At 35.9% G+C, this 20,918-nt stretch overlaps 2 protein-coding genes across 2 annotated transcripts in view; one reads left to right on the top strand and one right to left on the bottom strand.

Moving 5' to 3' along the window:
* Positions 1-8,206, top strand: part of LOC138322880 (ADP-ribosylhydrolase ARH1-like) — a 33,048-nt gene extending 24,842 nt beyond the window's left edge. Inside the window, exons 9-12 of the mRNA XM_069267081.1 lie at positions 979-1,158; positions 1,501-1,551; positions 3,744-3,846; positions 5,352-8,206. Coding sequence (XP_069123182.1) covers positions 979-1,158; positions 1,501-1,551; positions 3,744-3,846; positions 5,352-5,675 — 658 coding nt within the window. The 3' untranslated portion in view covers positions 5,676-8,206. The remainder of the gene's footprint in view (positions 1-978; positions 1,159-1,500; positions 1,552-3,743; positions 3,847-5,351) is intronic.
* A 4,447-nt stretch (positions 8,207-12,653) lies between these two features.
* LOC138322879 (uncharacterized) lies at positions 12,654-18,870 on the bottom strand. The gene is made up of 2 exons (XM_069267080.1): positions 18,820-18,870; positions 12,654-14,727 (listed from the first exon to the last, which is right to left on the bottom strand). The coding sequence occupies exons 1-2, from the start codon at positions 18,820-18,822 to the stop codon at positions 12,700-12,702; spliced, it is 2,031 nt and encodes a 676-aa protein (XP_069123181.1). The 5' UTR covers positions 18,823-18,870; the 3' UTR covers positions 12,654-12,699.
* Positions 18,871-20,918: the final 2,048 nt, after the last annotated feature.

Here is a 20,918-nt window from a genome sequence, read left to right as displayed (position 1 = left end):
GGTGTTGGTTTGCTGAATGTGCTGTGGGAAGGGGGGTTGCTGCATGTGCTGTGGATAGGGGGTTGCTATGATATGCTTGTACAACAAAGCAATGTTTGTGTATGGAGACCGGGAAGGGCTATGATTTACTTCCCCAATTTTGACCCTTTCCACTGGCTGTGTTTTCTGTTCAAAGATAACAAGAGACTTGAAGTTACTTATCAATGGAAGTATTAATGTTTTTAATATGTTATTAAGATAGGGGATGGGAGCCAAGTATATGTTGTAAATAAACTATCAGTGTAGTGAATGTACCACCCACCTTCTATTCCCTGGCTCCCTAGGGGATGCCGGGGAAGGGTGATTGTATCAGGTGCCTTTGCACTTAGAGGTGATGGTTATTACCACATTGACACCCCTGCCCCCAGGTGATGGAGGGGGGTATGGCACTTAAGTGACAGTGGTAAGGAGCCTATCAATGTTGTGGTCATTCACTACACTGACCAATCCAATCCTGTTGTAGTAAGTGGAGTTTAGGACTCGGGGTCCATCTTATAAGACATGAGGATCACTCTATAGCAGCGAGGCGTGGTGATAAGGCGTTTTACATAATGGCGTGCTAGCTGTAGAGTAAAAAAAAATTGGCCCACGGTTGGCTACCCATTCCCAATGTTTTAATGTTTATTATTTCTTACTTAATTGTTATATATTCTTATACCGGTACATAGTTTATAATTGTTAGAATAGTCTATAGATCCAGTTTTACATACGGAGATTCAGAAGAATAATTTTGATATATTATGTAATATCATTTATGATGTCATTGCGGTAATCATTACATAACATTAATAAACTGGATCTACTATCCCAAACCTGGTCTTTGTGTTGGTTTCAGACCCATGATTAATTGAACAAATGATTTAAGAATATGAAATTTTTGCAAAAAAACAAGAAAAGTGTACTTGTTTGTTAAAACTTAATTGGTTTCTTTTCTTGCAGGAAAAATGGCTACTTTAGAGATGCTTGGACGAAGTATTTGAAGTTACGTGGGATCTCAGATGGAACATCGGAGCCATCCTTCCCAGCAGACTATGGCGTAGAGGAAAGGGATGCATTTGTTACATCTGTCAGCTTTGATGGATGGGGTGGAGCTAGTGGACATGATGCTCCGATGATTGCGTAATTATTGTTTTATTATAATTGTTTGTTTCTGGCTTTCTGATTGGCCTATACATGTTTTTCATTCCAAGATGACAAAAAAGATCGGAGAATGGCACAGAAACCCGACGTTATCGTGACATCACAATAGAAACATTGACGTTGCGTAATGATTTGGAAAAAATAATCCCTTTGAAAAAAATCAATGGAGTCGTGCATGTAAACGTATTTCATTTTATAAAGTAGCCTGGAAAATGAATTATAAGCATTGAAGTCACTATTTTTTTTATTTCATCGGGTTATGAAATAAATTTTGTTTGCAAACTAGTTGGATACATGTCATAATGGTATGATCTGGTTTAGGTACGACGCTCTCCTTGGATGTGGAAACGACTGGGCAGAGTTATGTAGTAGGTAAGGTTACACATTATATATGATATTCTGTCATCTACTGATTCATTACACATGACATTATATATAATATTCTGTCATCTACTGATTCAGTACACATGACATTATATATAATATTCTGTCATCTACTGATTCATTACACATGAGTCATGACATTATATATAATATTCTGTCATCTACTGATTCATTACACATGACATTATATATAATATTCTGTCATCTACTGATTCATTACACATGAGTCATGACATTATATATAATATTCTGTCATCTACTGATTCATTACACATGACATTATATATAATATTCTGTCATCTACTGATTCATTACACATGACATTATATATAATATTCTGTCATCTACTGATTCATTACACATGACATTATATATAATATTCTGTCATCTACTGATTCATTACACATGACATCATATATGATATTCTGTCATCTACGGATTCAGTACACATGACATTATATATAATATTCTGTCATCTACTGATTCATTAAACATGACATCATATATAATATTCTGTCATCTACTGATTCAGTACACATGACATTATATATAATATTCTGTCATCTACTGATTCAGTACACAACTTTAAGTCTAGCCATTACGTTAGACTTATATTTTAGCACGAGAAAAACTTTATTTGTTGGTATAATAAACAATTTATTGCCCTGACGGTAGGGAGACATGACGCTTAGTTTATCCGCGGCAAGTCATATTTCCCTCTGGCTACGCCCTCGGGAAATATGACATGCCTTGGGTAAACAAAGCGTCATGTCTCCCTACCATCAGGGCAATAAATGTATATAATATTCTGTCATCTACTGATTCAGTACACATGACATTATATATAATATTCTGTCATCTACTGATTCATTACACATGACATTATATATAATATTCTGTCATCTACTGATTCAGTACACATGACATTATATATAATATTCTGTCATCTACTGATTCAGTACACATGACATTATATATAATATTCTGTCATCTACTGATTCAGTACACATGACATTATATATAATATTCTGTCATCTACTGATTCAGTACACATGACATTGTATATAATATTCTGTCATCTACTGATTCAGTACACATGACATTATATATAATATTCTGTCATCTACTGATTCAGTACACATGACATTATATATAATATTCTGTCATCTACTGATTCAGAACACATGACATTATATATATATTCTGTCATCTACTGATTCATACTACTACTGACATTACAATGCATATATATAATATTCTGTCATCTACTGATTCAGTACACCATGACATTATATATAATATTCTGTCATCTACTGATTCAGTACACATGACATTGTATATAATATTCTGTCATCTACTGATTCAGTACACATGACATTATATATAATATTCTGTCATCTACTGATTCAGTACACATGACATTATATATAATATTCTGTCATCTACTGATTCAGTACACATGACATTGTATATAATATTCTGTCATCTACTGATTCAGTACACATGACATTATATATAATATTCTGTCATCTACTGATTCAGTACACATGACATTATATATAATATTCTGTCATCTACTGATTCAGTACACATGACATTATATATAATATTCTGTCATCTACTGATTCAGTACACATGACATTATATATACTATTCTGTCATCTACTGATTCATTACACATGACATTATATATAATATTCTGTCATCTACTGATTCATTACACATGACATTATATATAATATTCTGTCATCTACTGATTCAGTACACATGACATTATATATAACATTCTGTCATCTACTGATTCATTATTAAAACTGACTGTTTCTGACTGCATACTTGTAATTTTGTATTATTTATTGTGGAACAAAACAGTATATATTCTGAATTCCCAATAATCAAAAGACATACAAGGACACTGTAAAGAATTTTGTTTGTATAGTTTTGTCACTACTGCTCCATCAGCTAACCACAAATATTTCTATCATATCAAAGTTTCAAACTACAAAAGAAAGCACACCTAATATTACATGTTATACTCAGCATTACTGTATATGATTATATAATTAATATAAATAAATATTGGACTAAGAAGAATTCATCATACAGCCATCAGATTATAGAACCTTCCAGGTTCGACTTTTGTGTTTGGTGATGTTTAAGATTATTCTGTGTTTACATAGAGCTATGTTCCACCGAGGAGACAGTGACAGTACTGGTGTGATAGCAGCTGCTTGTTATGGGGCCATGAATGGATTTGTAGGTGTTCCTGAAAACCTATACAGGGTATGTATTGTTTGGTGTCCTACTATAGCAGCTCTATGGTCTATTACAGACAGCTAGGTTAGAGACCATCAAACTTTTGACCAGTTGGCCAATTCTTCTCAGGTTGGCAGCTTTAATGTAAGGCCATTTTAACACTAGTCACTGGTATTGTGATCATTTCTGTTTCATCCCTTGAAATATTTAATCAAATGAAAAACTGGAAAGTGGAAAGGCTGTGATATGTACCTACTTTTGTTATCCCCGCTAAATGCGTTTGTAGGGTATACCGTTTTGGGCTCTGTCCGTGATTCTTTTCTGGGCTATTACTCAAAAACCGTTCTAGGCAGCTCCTTGAACTTTGTGTATACATCAGACAAGTACCCTAATTGTGGCTTTTGCTATTGCGGACCTTCCATTTTGAGAGTTTTTTCTGTTACCATGGAAACTTAGTCAAAAATAGAAAATTACCATTTCCTTTTGTTTCCGGACTATAACTTCAAAACCGTTTAACGCAGCTCCTTGAAACTTTCTGAAAATATCAGACAAGTTCCCTAGTTGTGCCTTTTGCTATTTCGGACCTTCCATGTTAGGTGTTTTTTCTATTACTATGGAAACTATGGACCTTTCATTTTGGGAATTTTTTCCTTTACCATGGAAACTCAAAAATACCAAATTACGGTTTCTTTTAGTTTCCGAGCTATTACTCCAAAACCATTCAACGTAGCTGCATGAAACTTTCTGTATATATCAGACAAATATCCTAGTTGTGCTGTTGTGGACCTTCAATTTTTGGATTTTTTTCTGTTACCATGGAAATTCTGAAAAAAACACAGTTTCTTTTTGTCACCTGATGTTACTTTGAACTTGATGTATTTAGGTTTTTACACCAACAGCAGCAAGCGGGGATAATGCCATGCTTTGTGGCTCCTTGTTATCTTTAATTTGTTAGCTCACCTGGTCATGGTGTCCATCTCTATGTCTGTCAACATAAGGTTGTGAACTTAACCAAATGGTCAGAAACATTCTTGTGAGAATGAATGGTAACACATGAATAAATTGTCTCTGGGACTGGAGAACAGGGCCCAATAGGGGTAGACAGAGGTACATCTTTAGAATCCTTGATGGAATAAACACTAACCATAACATTGCTAGTATAACCCTGGTCAATACTATGTATCACTCGGCTAGAGAGAACTTCTAGTTAGCTCTATCGCGTGAATGTCAGACTAGTAATCCACAGGTCCTGAGTTCAATCTCTGGCAGAGGCAGTGATTAAATTTATTATAAATCTGCATCCTGTTGCACTAGACTTAGCCTTATGAGCAATATAAACTCTAGAGTCAGTTGTTGTTTTTTGTTGTCAGGTGATTTCATTTTACAGTGTCAAAAATATCCAAAAAATCAGTATATACAAGTGGAAGAAAACTATGAAATCCCCTACCCCGGGGAAATTCAACAACTATACAGTAACCTCTGTTTCATTATGTATAACTGACCATTGATTTATTGTTTTGTTTTTATTGTAGCATTTAGAGTACAGAGACAGACTGTTAAAAGCTGGGAAAGTATTGTATGTACTAAGTCAGACTAATGCAGACGTGTCGTTGGCTGATTCTGATGTGAATAATGAACCTGACTCGCCTGGTTCTCCACCTGGTATGGACGATCTTGACCAACTGAAATCGATGGTCAGCGAGAGTCAAGATAAGGCTGACAGTGTGGTCAGCGAGAGTCAAGATCAGGCTGACAGTGTGGTCTGCGAGAGTCAAGATCAGGCTGACAATGTGGTCAGCGAGAGTCAAGATCAGGCCGACACTGGGGTCAGTGACAGTAAGAAGCAGAGAGAGTAGTGGACTCCAGTCTAGTTACCGATTCACAAACTGCTGACAGTCAAACGACTGAGATTGCTGATTCTAGCCAGATATCTGATATCAGTACCACAGATGTTGATAAAAAAGAGTAATAAATATGGATGACTTTTGGTGATGAAATCCCTAGCCGAAGGTTTTATTACGATAGTAAACCTGCCCAATGTGTTTCTGAATTGAATTGAGTTTTGTGGCATTTTTAAAAAGTTTAAGCATACCCAGGTGCTAACATATATTAACATATATATATATATATATATATATATGGGTGGAGGCAGTAATTTAACAATTACATGACTTGTGGTTAAGAAAGACAGCTATGTAAGATTCTGTTCTTCCACTGCCCAGCTCTCCAAGACCTTATTGAGATAACTTTGTGGTCATAATATGCTTATTTAAAATTTTTAACACAAACCAAGGTAATGATACATATGCAATGCTTGTCATATAACCTAAGTGAGAACAAACTTTAAAGCTTTGGTTTCTGGAAAGATTACAGCTGAATTATTTACTTAATGGTTACCAATAAACACCATCATGGCACCAAAGCTGCTGGGTAGAATTCAGAGACATGAGTTTAATGGATGTCTCATAACACATGTCACAAGAAAACATTATAGCTGTCTAGGTAAAGTTTAATTATTTCACATCATACGTTTGTTACACATACCTGTAGCTGTTCTTATTATGTTCCTTACTAGAATAAATAAATGTGTTCTTAAACCAATCTGTTTTCTCCATTCTCGCTTTCACAGCAATCCGCTAATCCATGTTGTTCTAGAGTTCTTTTAATTTAAAATATTTCTTTTGGTTATCAAAGTGGAATGAATAGCAAAAATGTATTATGATTGATAATTGACTTCTTTTATGTAAAGTAATCAAATGGACATCACATGACCCTGGTGCTATTTATAATGGTTGTCATGGTTGATTCAAAACTTTCCTATTTTAATTTTTGATGAACAAAATGTTGGAAACTAAATATACACATACTCTTCTTTTGTTAACTTGAGATTTTGACTTGAATTTATTTTGAAATATTGCATTTAATTTTGAAAATCATACTAGATTTTAAGAAAATGTACACATTATTATTGACATTTTTGTAGGCATTATTAACTAATACCGGTACATGTTTCTTGCTCCCTATGAAAGTTAGTTTATGTATTTTACACTGACCATGTATACAGTAAGTAACTTATACCGTGTCTTATTCTTTACATTACAATACCTCTATATTATTTTATAGTTTTTAAAGGTGCAGTAAATTATTGTTATGACATATCCCTGGCAACCGAGGAAATTTCCTCCTTTTAAAGTGAATAGTCAGGCAAAGGAAGACCAAAGTCGGTAAAGATGTGTTAATATATTCAGAATAATTTCTTATGAAATAGAAAAATAAAGTTTCCTGTCAAAATCGTTGTGCAAGTGAAGAAATTAATTTGTATTGGAGGACATTTCCATGCAGCCTCGCTTTCAAAAAGTTAGGCAACTTTATTTTTAGAACTGTGCTAAATTTACATAATTTCAATGTTTAAAAACTAGACAACGCAAGCAGAACTTGACTGTCATTTCGATATGTAAGGACTTTTGGAAGGCCAATGAACGCAGTTAGACTGGTTTTCTTTGCTCGACTATTCACTTTAATCATGGGTCTTCCTATACGTATCTCAAATAACTTCTAGGAACCTTGGTGAGGAATGAAATATACTATGTTATAATCATGAATCTGTTTTAAGCATGTTCATTATAATCTTGTTTTGATATTACTGTAGTATGTAAATGTATGGTTTTTATAGACTTTTTGATTTTTTTATATTTAGACTACCAATTTACATTCATTATTTTCATTGATTGTATTTTTAGCCAACATTCTCAGATGATATTGAATCGCCTTTCGTCTGTGGTCCTTCCGTCCATCCTTTCACAATTCTTGATATCACTATTTCTCAGAAAGGATCTTTCTCATTTCATATGGAAGTTCCCCTAGGATCATAGTTGTGCATATTACATTTTGGGACTGATCAACGAGATTGGTTGACAGGCTGCCATCTTGGGTTTTGATAGTTGAAGTTTGTTACTGCTATTTCTTAGAAGGTACTGAAAGGATCTATCTCAAATTTCATTTGTTTTGGCTCCACATAGGTTCTAGTTGTGCATATTGCATTTTGGGGTAATATTTGACAGATGGCTGCCTGTTGGCCATCTTGGATTTTGATTGTTGAAGTTTGATAAGCAGAGAAAAGATCCTTCTGTCCATTGTTTGACATATATCATTCTTTGGTGGGCACCAAGATACCAGGTATCAATCATAGTATACTAAGGATATATTATCACGACTCAGAGGTGGGTACCAGGATTCTTTTGGGGTGTTAATTACTTTATATGTATTGTTATAATATTAATGTTATTTATTGACAAAATAACACCACTAAAATGAATATGCATTAATTTAATATGTTATTCATTATAATAATATTATTGATTAAGCCATTAAAATATATATAACTTGACATGGAAGCTAGTTCAATGTTGTTCATATAAGAATAAAAGGAACACAATGACATGCTGTTCAGACTTGTTATCCTCCACGAAACACGTTTGCGGGGGATATTGTTTTGGGCTCCATCCGTCCGTCCGTCTGTCCGAGATCCTTTTCTAGACTATAACTGAAAAACCGTTCAACTTCAACACAGCTCCTTGAAACTTGCTGCATACATCAGTCAAGTGCCTTAGTTGTGCCTTTTGCTATTGCAGACCTTCCACTTTGGGAATTTTTTCGGTTACTATGGAAACTTTGTCAAAAAACCAAATTACTGTTTCCTTTTGATTCTGGACTATAACTCCCAAACTGTTTAACATAGCTCCATGAAACTTATGAATGTATCAGTCAAATGCCCTAGTTGTGCCTTTGTTATTTTGGACCTTCTATTTAGGAAAGTTTTTCTGTTACCATGGAAAATTTAGTCAAAAAAACTAAAATAATGTGTCCTTTTGTTTCCGGACTAGAACTCCAAAACCGTTCAATGCTGCTCCGTGAAACTTTCTGAATACATCAGACAAATGCCCTAGTTGTGCCTTTTACTATTGCGGACCTTCCATTTTTGGATTATTTTCCGTTACCATGGAAACACATAGTCAAAATTACCAAATTACTGTTTCCTTTTGTTTCCGGACTATAACTCCAAAACCATTCAATGCAACTCCATGAAACTTTCTGTATATATCAGACAAGTGCCCTAGTTGTGCCTTTTGCTATTTGGGGCCTTCAATTTTTGGAATGTTTTCTGTCACCATGGAAACTCAGTCAAAAATACCAAATTACAGTTTCTTTTTGTTACCTGCTCTTAATTTTTTTACTGTTTTAAAATGCACACATACTTTTAAAGTAATTTATACTTGAATAATTGTTACTTTGACCTCGATGTATTTGGGTTTTATTCCAACTGCAGAGGGTGGGGAATAATGCCACGCTTTGTGGCTCCTTGTTCAGTAGACTAATCAGACAGCTTTGGATCCTACTTCAGTGTTTAATCTTTTGAATAGGCTGTGGAATCAGCTTATGTGTCTGGCTGTCTTTCTGTAGGTAGAAAAAATTTGTTTGAATAATTTCACCTGAATTACTGGGTCAATTTCAGTTTGGGAACCATAAGTGGATGTGCAAGAGGTTTTCTCTTTGCTGCATTTGGTTGCCATGGTAACCAGGTTTTGTAATAAGGTATGACCAATACACTTATTATAGCTTTTGGAATCATTTTTTTAATTATACTACATTTCATTTTATTCTTTTGTTTTTTTTCAATACATAGTTTCAAACTAAAACTACAAAATGTATAGCTGCCAAAGCGGTTTTCATGGTTTCAATGCTTTATAGCATCCAAAATGGGACCATCCTCGTCGATTAAATGTGACCAGTTTACCTTGCTGCTTTCCAGTTCCACAATATGTTCAACTACAGACCAAGGGAATCTCTGTATGTACAATTTCGAAAAAAGAACCCATTAACTATAATTGCTAAAATCCTACATGGCTGCTTGCTTTCCATTTTGTTCATCTTTTTGAACCACCAAGTAATATGGAAACCGGTGAATCCGGTGTAACGTTGAAAATGGACCCCCGTTGAAAACTGACCTCGGGTCATTTTTCAGTGTTGAAAAATGACCCCGAAACCCGTTGAAAACTGAACTTTCAGCACACTTTTTACACCGACCCGTTGAAAATAGACCCCGTTGAAAAGTGACCCCATAAGAACTTGTTTTTACAAAACATCACAACACGACACCACAACACCACAAAACCACAACACATCTCACAACACATAACAACAAAACATCACACAACAACACATAACACAACACACACCACAACCACAACACACAACCACGCAACAACAATACAACACCACCCAAAAACAACACAATAACACACAACAACACAACACACGACAACATTACACAACACAACATCACACAACATAACACAACACAAAATCACACAACAAAACATCACACAACAACACAACCACACCACAACATACAACACCACCTAACAACACAACAATACACAGCAACACAACTCCCGACAACAACACAACAACACAACATCACACAACAACACATAACAAAACACACAATACAACCATATAACACAACCACGCAACAACAACAATACAACACCACCCAAAAACAACTCAATAACACACAACATAACACACGACAACATCACACAACACAACATCATACAACATAACACAACACAAAATCACACAACAAAACATCACACAACAACACATCACACAACAACACATCACACAACACAACACAACAACATACAACCACAACATAACACAACAACAATACAACACCACCTAACAACACAACACCACAACACCGGATACAACATCACTCAACATAACGCAACAACACACACAAAAACATCACGTAACAACACTACACAAACACGGAACAACAACACAACAACACCACACAACACACAACACAAAAACACACAACCACAAAACAATACAACAACACAACACAACTATACGCAGAACACAACATAACTGATCCATACGCAGATATAATACATGCATTCTTGTATTGCAGGGAATATCTGACAAACGTTAAATCGTCGAAAATATAATCATAAAAATCATTAAGAAACAAATTAATAATATCCTATAATTATAGTTTTGTAACACTATCCACTGGTGCTCGGAAGTGAACACCACATAGTACAAACTTTGCATGCAGTTGATAACAACTATTCATTTTTATTTACTACGTTACCTCAGTGTTATATTCCTCAGTCTGAGAACAATTAGATTAACATTATCTACACAGACGAACAAAATGACTATAGAAAAAATGAAAGTTTTGTAGTGACGTATTCTCCATAATAAACATACAAGCACCTAAAATATTTAAATGAGGTATTTGTTACGATGATAACAATACCAAATTTCAATTCAAATCGAGGTGATTACGTAATTTAAATACCAGCATAGAAGGGTCGCTTAAATTAGGAATGGCGATAACAGAGTTTGTGCAAGTTATATCAACAGACCATCCGTTGATAGTTTGCCAAGGTCATTTTTCAACGGTCATTTTTCAACAGACCTGCCGTTGAGAATTGACCCTAGACACCGTCAATTTTCAACGGCATGTTCAATTTTCAACGGCATTCGGGGTCCGTTTTCAACGTTGAAAACTGACCCGAGGTCAATTTTCAACGGAGGTCCATTTTCAACGTTACACCGGCTACAAAATGTGAGAGCGACCTCTTCAATCCCTTCTTAAGAATGGCGGTAAAACCTCCTATGTAATGTCCTGTTTTCAATCGTCCTGTCCAGTAAGGTACCATAGACCAGGCCCAAGTAAAGTGGGTTGGTTGAATAACGTCCTGCTAATATCCAGGGACGTGTACAAGAACTAGCTAGAGGTAAGGAAAACAGGATAACTTAAGGAGAATCTATGTAACTTCAACTTTCAAAGTCTACGATCTGAGTTGCTTAGCTGTTAAACATAAACATACACAGAACGGGACCGACGGCAAGATACAGATGTTTATTCAAGGCTTTAAATGAAAATCGGTAACGTGGACGGAACAAATTTATGACGGTTCCAAAAGTCAGTTTGATAACCCCACAATCTGTTGATGGTGAGAGTACTATACAGTGATTTTCGTACTTGGTTAAAATCTTAATTGACAAAGTTATATTGCCAATTATTGAGAAACATAGCAATCTGGCGTTTCTGTTTTTTTTCAGAAACGTGTACATGTATCGAGTTTGACCTCAATGTTTCCCTACTGATGAAAGTAATGCTTTATTGACTAGAGAAAACATCTTAACACCAGTCCACTGTAGAACCCGATCACAAATCGTTCATTCCATCTATCATGAAGTGGGAAACCATACCTGGACCACAGGGCCGTGTTCTCAATGATGAGATATATTAAGATAATGTATATAAATAGACGTGACCTATCTTAGATATAACTCATCGTTGGGAACAACTCCCTGTGCCTGGACCTTTATGCGACATCAATTGCTTTATTGCTACTTTCTATCGTTTTATCCTGTGTGTAAAGTACAACATAAAGCAACAGTACCATGTGAAAGCCCACTGGTTGATTGTCAGTTCACCTGTGGTACCATATCTGACGTTGTGATAATTTGCTAAAGTTCTCCGTTTCTCTGATATTAGATTCTATCATGAATGACTTGCTGTATTGTATGTTATTGTCCTAGTTTTTACCGTGCTATGCATTAAGAGACTCCTAGAAATTATCGGAACCAGCTGTTCTGTCCCAATATGTGAAATCATGTCTTTTTCGCTAGATACTCTGTAAAGCTATAGCTGATCTAGACGGTTATATACTTCTGCAGAGGTTTCTTTGACACCACGTTTATATTGGTACCTTCTAAAGCTTTAATCTTTCAAACAGGGAAAAGTTAACTTTTCGTTGTAATCATTGCTTTATTACTTCAGAAATTTAACATTCTCTAAGAAGTATAATACAATACATTGTTGTGACCGTCCCAGCACGAGAGCTGACCATCACACAGACCAATTCTGTAGTGACCAAGGCGATAGTGGTTGGCCTTCTCGGCGTAGATCTCGAGGACGTGTTGATGACCATTGTTTAGACTGGTATACACTGCCACCCTCTTGCCTGCCTCGAGGTCAGCAATGTCGTCCTGAGAGAGGAAGATGTCGTGAATGTGACTCCCGGGAGGTGTGACGGAGGTTGATGAAGTTGTATAATGCTCTTCTCTCACGTCACCACCAGCAATACTTTTAACAGCGTCAGGTTTAGTGTGGAAGTACCGTGTGTTGACGGCCATGTTCATTACAAGATCCTTCAGCGCTTCTAGCTCCTTGTAAATAGCGTTTCCTTCTTGATGAGTTGGTACGACAGGGTATCTGAGTCGGACGTTTCCTACAGTAGGTATCTCCCGCAGAATTGTCTGAAAGCCGGATGGTACAACCTTATGGGCATGACCCGATCTGTCATTTACATAGCGCTGACCCGATGCGTGAGTGAAGAACTCGGCTGGTGTTCGACAGAAACTGTCTTCATTGGTGCCGAGCCAGGCTTTCGCTGGAGTGCGTCCATCATGTCCGTGTGGGTGAATGGTGTTAGCAGGGCTCTTGTGGGTATCTCCAGGGAAATGTTGTAAGTTATATGGGTTCCAACTCAGTAGTGGAGTCATCCATACGATCTCCAGCGGGAGGGCATACGTGTATTTAGCGACATATTCTGTGCAGTTCTGTTTGTGTGTGTTACGATCGTAATGACAGTCCTTATACGTCATAGGCGCCACCTTGTCCTGTGTGGTGCTGGCTACCCAGAGGGTTCTGTCAGCGTAGCCGCGGTTGATGACTGTGGTTCCCATGGCTCCCTTCTGTAACACTCGGTACCAGTGATGGTAGCGTGCTAGGTTCAGCTCCGTGTTGTTTCGGGCGAAGTGAGCATTGTAGGCCGTCAGACCGAACGCTCCGCCGGTGGTGTGGGCGGGATAGTTATCTGCACCGGGAATCTCCTCCATTATAGCGTCCATTGTTGTGTATTGAGTAAAGGTCGGGTCCTGTTTACCAAACCCAAGGTCAGCGGAGAAATGTCTGGAAGGTCTACCAAACTCACCAAGGTCAAAACGTGCAGTCGAGGACTTGGAGAAATCATACATACTTTGCTTTCCAGACAGACGAGCTGCCAAGTCATCCTTGACATAGAATGATGCAAGCTTAACCTCTTGTTTAATTGGATGACATAAAATACGTGTATTCCAATGTGCATAAAAGGCAGTACCGTTTACAACTCTCATGATCTTGGTGGGGTTAAATGCGTGGCCTGTTTCTTGTCCATCAGAGGCAAAGAACTCTGTGGTATAAGCCTCGCCAAGCCATCTTCTTTGGTCATGGGCAGCACCATCTAACCAAGCTCCCTCTAAATAGCAGAGTACCGGCTTAAAGTAGCGAGAATAGTCACTCCGTATCTTTGTGTCCTGGTTCTTGAAAGCTCTGAAGTATTCCCTCATATCTTCGATCTGTTCAGAGACATTGTGTTTGGAGAGGACAGAGTGTGGCACTTCAGGGAAAGGAATTTCTTCAACTTTATGCCAATCCTTGCTTGTCCTGCTTGGCATATTTAGTTTGAAATTTTGCGAGTGAAGCCTAAACTCGACTCCATTCATCACAAAGACATTAGTTCCAATAGATAGTAGACGTCCTTTTGTCCAGGAATCGCTTAAGTCAGCTATTTTGGGTGAGGAGATGATATCGTTGAGATAAGGCTTGGTTCCCCTCGTCGTTACGAGTTTCTGTTTAATGCCCGAGTCGCCGTCTGATCGGATTCGTTCCTCCACCCCGAGCTGTTGCATGACCATCTGACGCGACAAACCTTCCACCGTCTGTCTGATGTCACCCATCTGGACGTCCAAAGGGTTCACCGTCGTGGTGGGCGTTGTCGGTGCTGGTGTAGCACTGTAGGTATAGTGCAACAAGCACGCAAGGGAAATGGCGATGGCGATCTGAAGTGAGAAAAGATCACTAGTTTCATTTTAATGGCATTGTGATTATATTATTAGGTACACGTACTTTAAACGAATACTAGAATGTGGTTGATTTCTATCGGTATTACTGTAGTTGATTTCTAAACACCATTTACTAGGACTAAAAATGAATGAAAATCAGGATCGACAACCTAAAATATTTTTAGAAACACTAAAACGACAGAAAATGATAATAAAAACAATGGTATAATTAATATCAAAGAATGGAAAACTAGAAGCGACATTTTAATACAAATGAATTTAATTCTTAATATCAATACCCTGAATTAATTGAAACAATAAAACGAAAGAAGAGAATATTAAAAGGATAAAAGAAAATGATAATTATAGTGCCAACAAAATATAGACCGAGGCAACCTTACGATATAATAGACATCAAAACGAGGATAAAAAGGAAAACTTAGGATATAATAGACATCAAAACGAGGATAAAAAGGAAAACTTAGGATATAATAGACATCAAAACGAGGATAAAAAGGAAAACTTAGGATATAATAGACATCAAAACGAGGATAAAAAGGAAAACTTAGGATATAATAGACATCAAAACGAGGATAAAAAGGAAAACTTAGGATATCATAGACATCAAAACGAGGATAAAAAGTAAAACTTACGATATAATAGACATCAAAACGAGGATAAAAAGGAAAACTTACGATATAATAGACATCAAAACGAGGATAAAAAGGAAAACTTAGGATATAATAGACATCAAAACGAGGATAAAAAGGAAAACTTAGGATATCATAGACATCAAAACGAGGATAAAAAGTAAAACTTAGGATATCATAGACATCAAAACGAGGATAAAAAGTAAAACTTAGGAATAATAGACATCAAAACGAGGATAAAAAGACAAATTTACAATATAATAGACATCAAAACGAGGATAAAAAGACAAACTTACAATCAGTGGCGTAGCGCCCGTGCATGCTTGCATGCTCAAGCATGCAATAAATAATCTGACTTACATTTTTGTACAGTCAGAACACATTTGAATGCACGTAACGCTGCTGAATATAAATTATGTATAAATACATATGATATGTCCAACTGTATGCCTAACATAACTTTGTGCACATTTGACAGACTTGAAGATTGGCCATTCTGGAAAATTATTAGAATAGTCTATATATTTCCGGTTACCACGTGAATTTAGTTGTTAAATTTGATTGTTTGAATCTTGTCGAAGACAATATTAGACTTCTTCACCAAATTCCCTCAAGCAAATGTGGATTTTGAATCGGGAAACACTTACGAATACCAAAATAAACAACATCGCATGAAAAGTGAGAAATATTCTAAAAACATATAACTATATTTAAATGATAGCAAATCAACTGAAATAGCAATTGCAATATGTTCTTGGCCAAAGTGAATTTTCAACTTTAGTTCACTTCCCGCCCCGTTAAAACGCGTGTTAATCCATGATTTTCGGTGTCTACTCACGAAATAGTTGACTTTTATTTTTGTAGAACATGAACAGATTGTTGATTAAGAAAAAAAATGTTATTGTAATTGTTAGAAATAGCACAGAATATGTAGAAAAATAGGTCATAAATACTATGTTTAATTTTTTTATTGAGGTGGTTGAGGACTTGTCCCTTCTTACGCAATTACGTAAACTTAATATCAATTTTGTTTAAAATATTCGCCATAAGTTTTTCATCAGTTGAAATAACACAAAATTCTCCCATTGCTTATTATTTTATTTTTTACAGACAAAAATCCGTTGTTTTTTTGTTCGAACACTTGTCAGGGGAGTCTAGTATAGTACTATTATATGTATATAAAAAAACCACCACAGTTCTGATTTTGTGTATAGTTTTGAATGGTTATCAACTAAATATCGTTACCTCCATTTAACCATTGGTATATACGTTAATAGTTACCAAAGAAGTAAAATGGTTACTACGTTGTAACAATTTCCCGTCAGCTTCTGGGGGGCTTCGCCCCCCATACCCCCTACCGGGGCTGTCGCCCCCTGCACCCCCAGGCATGCAGACCTATCCAGACCTAGCTACGCCACTGACAATATAATAGACATCAAAACGAGGATAAAAAGGAAAACTTAGGATATAATAGACATCAAAACGAGGATAAAAAAGGAAAACTTAGGATATAATAGACATCAAAAAAAACGAGGATAAAAAGGAAAACTTAGGATATAATCAAACGACATCAAAACGAGGATAAAAAAGGAAAAAGAAACTTAGGATATAATAGACATCAAAACGAGGATAAAAAGGAAAACTTAGGATATAATAGACATCAAAACGAGGATAAAAAGGAAAACTTAGGATATAATAGACATCAAAACGAGGATAAAAAAGGAAAACTTAGGATATAATAGACATCAAAACGAGGATAAAAAGACAAACTTACAATATAATAGACATCAAAACTAGGATCAATTGTTAACAAAATAATTATGAAAAACAACTCGTGGCGACTTTTACTATAAAGGAATTGCTCAAATACAGGCCCACTACCTTTCCGGAGCAAAACAAAGGTGTCTTAAAAACATTTATAACATCAGAAAATATATACCGATGACCTTAGATGAGGTAACAACACCAAATATGCAAGATTGCCTGCGTAATATATGATATAACAGAGGAAAGTAGTATCGTTGTTTTGCCGTCTGGTGCAATGCTAGCCAACTACCGCGCGGTATTTAGGACGACGGCGGGAAACATAAGACGACCCGCGATATGAAAATTAACATTTTATTCATTTTAATTAAATTGCTCAGAAGGTGATGATAAGTGTAGTATTAACGGTAAGTTAATTACTTTTGCAACTCTACAAGATTATCGATCTCGTTTTACATTCCCATTTTAAAAATTAAAATCCGTTTCGGAAAGGTGGTGGGCCTTTGATTATTACAGTCAGGTCGTACAATGTACTGTGTATTATGCCTATATACATGATATGGTCTTCATCTTAATTGTACATTAGAAATTACATTATTATCTCCGTCGTACATTCATATGTATATGAAAGATCACAGGGATCTGAGAATTAGTTACAGATTATATAATCATGGACCCACCAGAGTGCCGTAAGACCATTCTTGGACGTTTTAGAGGTTTAGACTGAAAAACGATAAAAATCATACTCTACATGGTACTATATACGAGAAGGGTGGAAAGACTTAGACTCCAAATTTCTAACCCGCCCACCTTTAGCGGCTATAAAATCACATTTCTAGTACATCGTCATAAAAACGGTTACTACCGTTGGAAAGAGCGATAATTTTCCTTTCAAAATCATCCTACACATATATACAAAGTGCCGTCATTAAGGTGATATAAGCCCCATTATGACAAACGCCTTGAACAGGCGAAAAGACGAAAAGACGAAATGGCATAAATCAGCCACCGTATATAATAGACAACAAAACGAGGAAAAAAGGCAAACTGTATAGACCAGACTGAATTACAGTACAGGAAAAATATGTACTATTGGTGGCCCCATTCCTTTATATGGATAAGTTTTTAATTTCTTTTCATTAAACAAAAATCTAATTCTCTTCTAGAAAAAAAACCAACAACAAACATTTGTGTATCCTCGGTATCAATGAACTTTTCTGAATTAATCTGTTTTAATTCAGCAAGCATTACGGTATTTTTGTACTTGCAAACGTATTGCCTACAAATCCAGCATATACATAAAAACGATCGAAAAACAACCACACATTTCTAAAGTAAATATCATAATACTAGAAAAAGATATTATAGAAGTGTAAAATCTTGGCGTCTTGATTGGAAGAATTTTTCAAAGCTAATAAGGATTTGTTTTTAACTGATTTGAACACAAAGTTTAAGTATACTAAAATAATCTCCTCATAGAATTACAAACATGTATGTGTAATCACACATAGATGTACATTTATAACTGTGCTTTAATCTAAAGAAACTATAAAATACAAGTGGCACTTATAAATAGAAAAAACTTAGATTTCAACAGTTGAGCATAACCAAAAGCTTCACTATACTACAATGATTCCGACAATGTTTTTTTTTTTTTTGTTATAAGTGAACTTACCATGGTCAGTGCTGTTTCGTTCCCTCAATGCAGAGAGCCAGAGATGACAGTGTGTTTTTATGAGTGTATTTATCTTATCATTAGGACCAGGTGATGACACAAATTCACTTCATCAAGTTCATTTCTGATTACTGGACAACGGCTAAACGAGTGATAAATGTAAGTTACATGAGCTGGACGAGTGATCAGGTCTAAAACTGTCCCATAAAGCTGTTACTTTTGTCCAATCATTTTATCCTTTGCTTTGAAAATATTTTAAAACTGTTATATGCGATGGTTGAGAAGTAATGTGTCCTAAATTCAAACCCATATAATGTAATTGACATGTATTCGTGGTTTATTTTTCATTTTCCATGGGAAAATCGAATTTCGTCCACTTCCAAAAATATCCCCCGCGCCCTGTAGTATTACATATTTTGATGTAGAACCTACAGATATGTGCGTTTCACGGATATTTAGTCGAGATAGACTGAAGTCTTCGATTAGATTTGAACATGTATTCATGGTAACAAGTGAATGCTTCTTATTATGCTGTTCAGTGAAAAGGTCTCGTGATATTGAAAGGAAATATCCTAGAATCACCAAAGTTTTTATGACATGAATTAATGTCATATTTATTCCCTTTGATGAGATATCACCTTTCAATTTTGATAAATTCTTTCCGTCAGTTATATTTAAGTTATTGTCCATTTAGCAATCACCAATATTTATCTTCCTTGAGTAATAGACGATATATATTCCGTATTTATGATTGCGTTTTCCCCCGGAGCTTTTAGTAACTCACAAAACATGATCTCACACAAATAGCGTTTACAATTTGTTCTTGTTTGTTTGATTGATTAATTAAAAGCCAGGGTAATGTGTATAGCATGTGTGAAGTGCGTGTTTTGGGAGACTGCGTATGTTCGTGTTGAGTCTTCATGCATAGTAGAACTATTGCCCTTAATTAGTGCTATATCACCGGACCATGCCACCGAAGACACCAAGCAACATATCCATTCCGTTAGTTTGTTCTCTCTAAAATCATTGACAAAATGCAACCTTTAGACATCAATACCCAAATTTTAGAATATATGTATATTGAAACTTCAATGGGAAGGCGTTTTTTCTTCTAAATATTATATCATAGGTCTCAGGAGAGAGCTTATTTACAAAGATATCAACTCCCTATTGTGCTAAGTTTCGCAAGCTTACACTATAGATGAGAAAATTATCATTTTGAATTGTAAGAACATTTTCTAGAAATAAAATTCATTAATCACAGATTAAAACATGTGTGACTTTAACACCAGTAAGCTGACAAAGCTTATTAAAGTTAGCTTAGTTCAACTGTACTTTCCAGCCCTAACACTGGTATCTGGTAACCAGGTGGACACCCATTGTATAACAGCCACCATCTATCTCTGCAGATGTTTTACTCAATCATCGGTTTAGGCCAGCTAAGATAAGATCTGACCTGATGGTGTCACCTTCATCCTGTTTGTAAATATGGACACACTAGCTATAGTAACCATACAGATCAGACAAATATGGACACACTAGCTATAGTAACCATACAGATCGCACAAATATGGACACACTAGCTATAGTAACCATACAGATCAGACAAATATGGACACACTAGCTATAGTAACCATACAGATCGCACAAATATGGACACACTAGCTATAGTAACCATACAGATCGGACAAATATGGACACACTAGCTATAGTAACCATACAGATCAGACAAATATGGACACACTAGCTATAGTAACCATACAGATCGCACAAATATGGACACACTAGCTATAGTAACCATACAGATCGCACAAATATGGACACACTAGCTATAGTAACCATACAGATCGGACAAATATGGACACACTAGCTATAGTAACCATACAGATCAGACAAATATGGATACACTAGCTATAGTAACCATACAGATCGGACAAATATGGACACACTAGCTATAGTAACCATACAGATCGTACAAATATGGACACACTAGCTATAGTAACCATACAGATCGGACAAATATGGACACACTAGCTATAGTAACCATACAGATCGGACAAATATGGACACACTAGCTATAGTAACCATACAGATCGGAC

This window comes from Argopecten irradians, chromosome 5 (genome assembly GCF_041381155.1).
Source record: "Argopecten irradians isolate NY chromosome 5, Ai_NY, whole genome shotgun sequence".
NCBI lineage: Eukaryota > Metazoa > Mollusca > Bivalvia > Pectinida > Pectinidae > Argopecten > Argopecten irradians.
The sequence above is the reverse complement of the archived record's forward strand: the minus strand, read 5'-3'. Positions and strand labels throughout refer to the sequence as shown.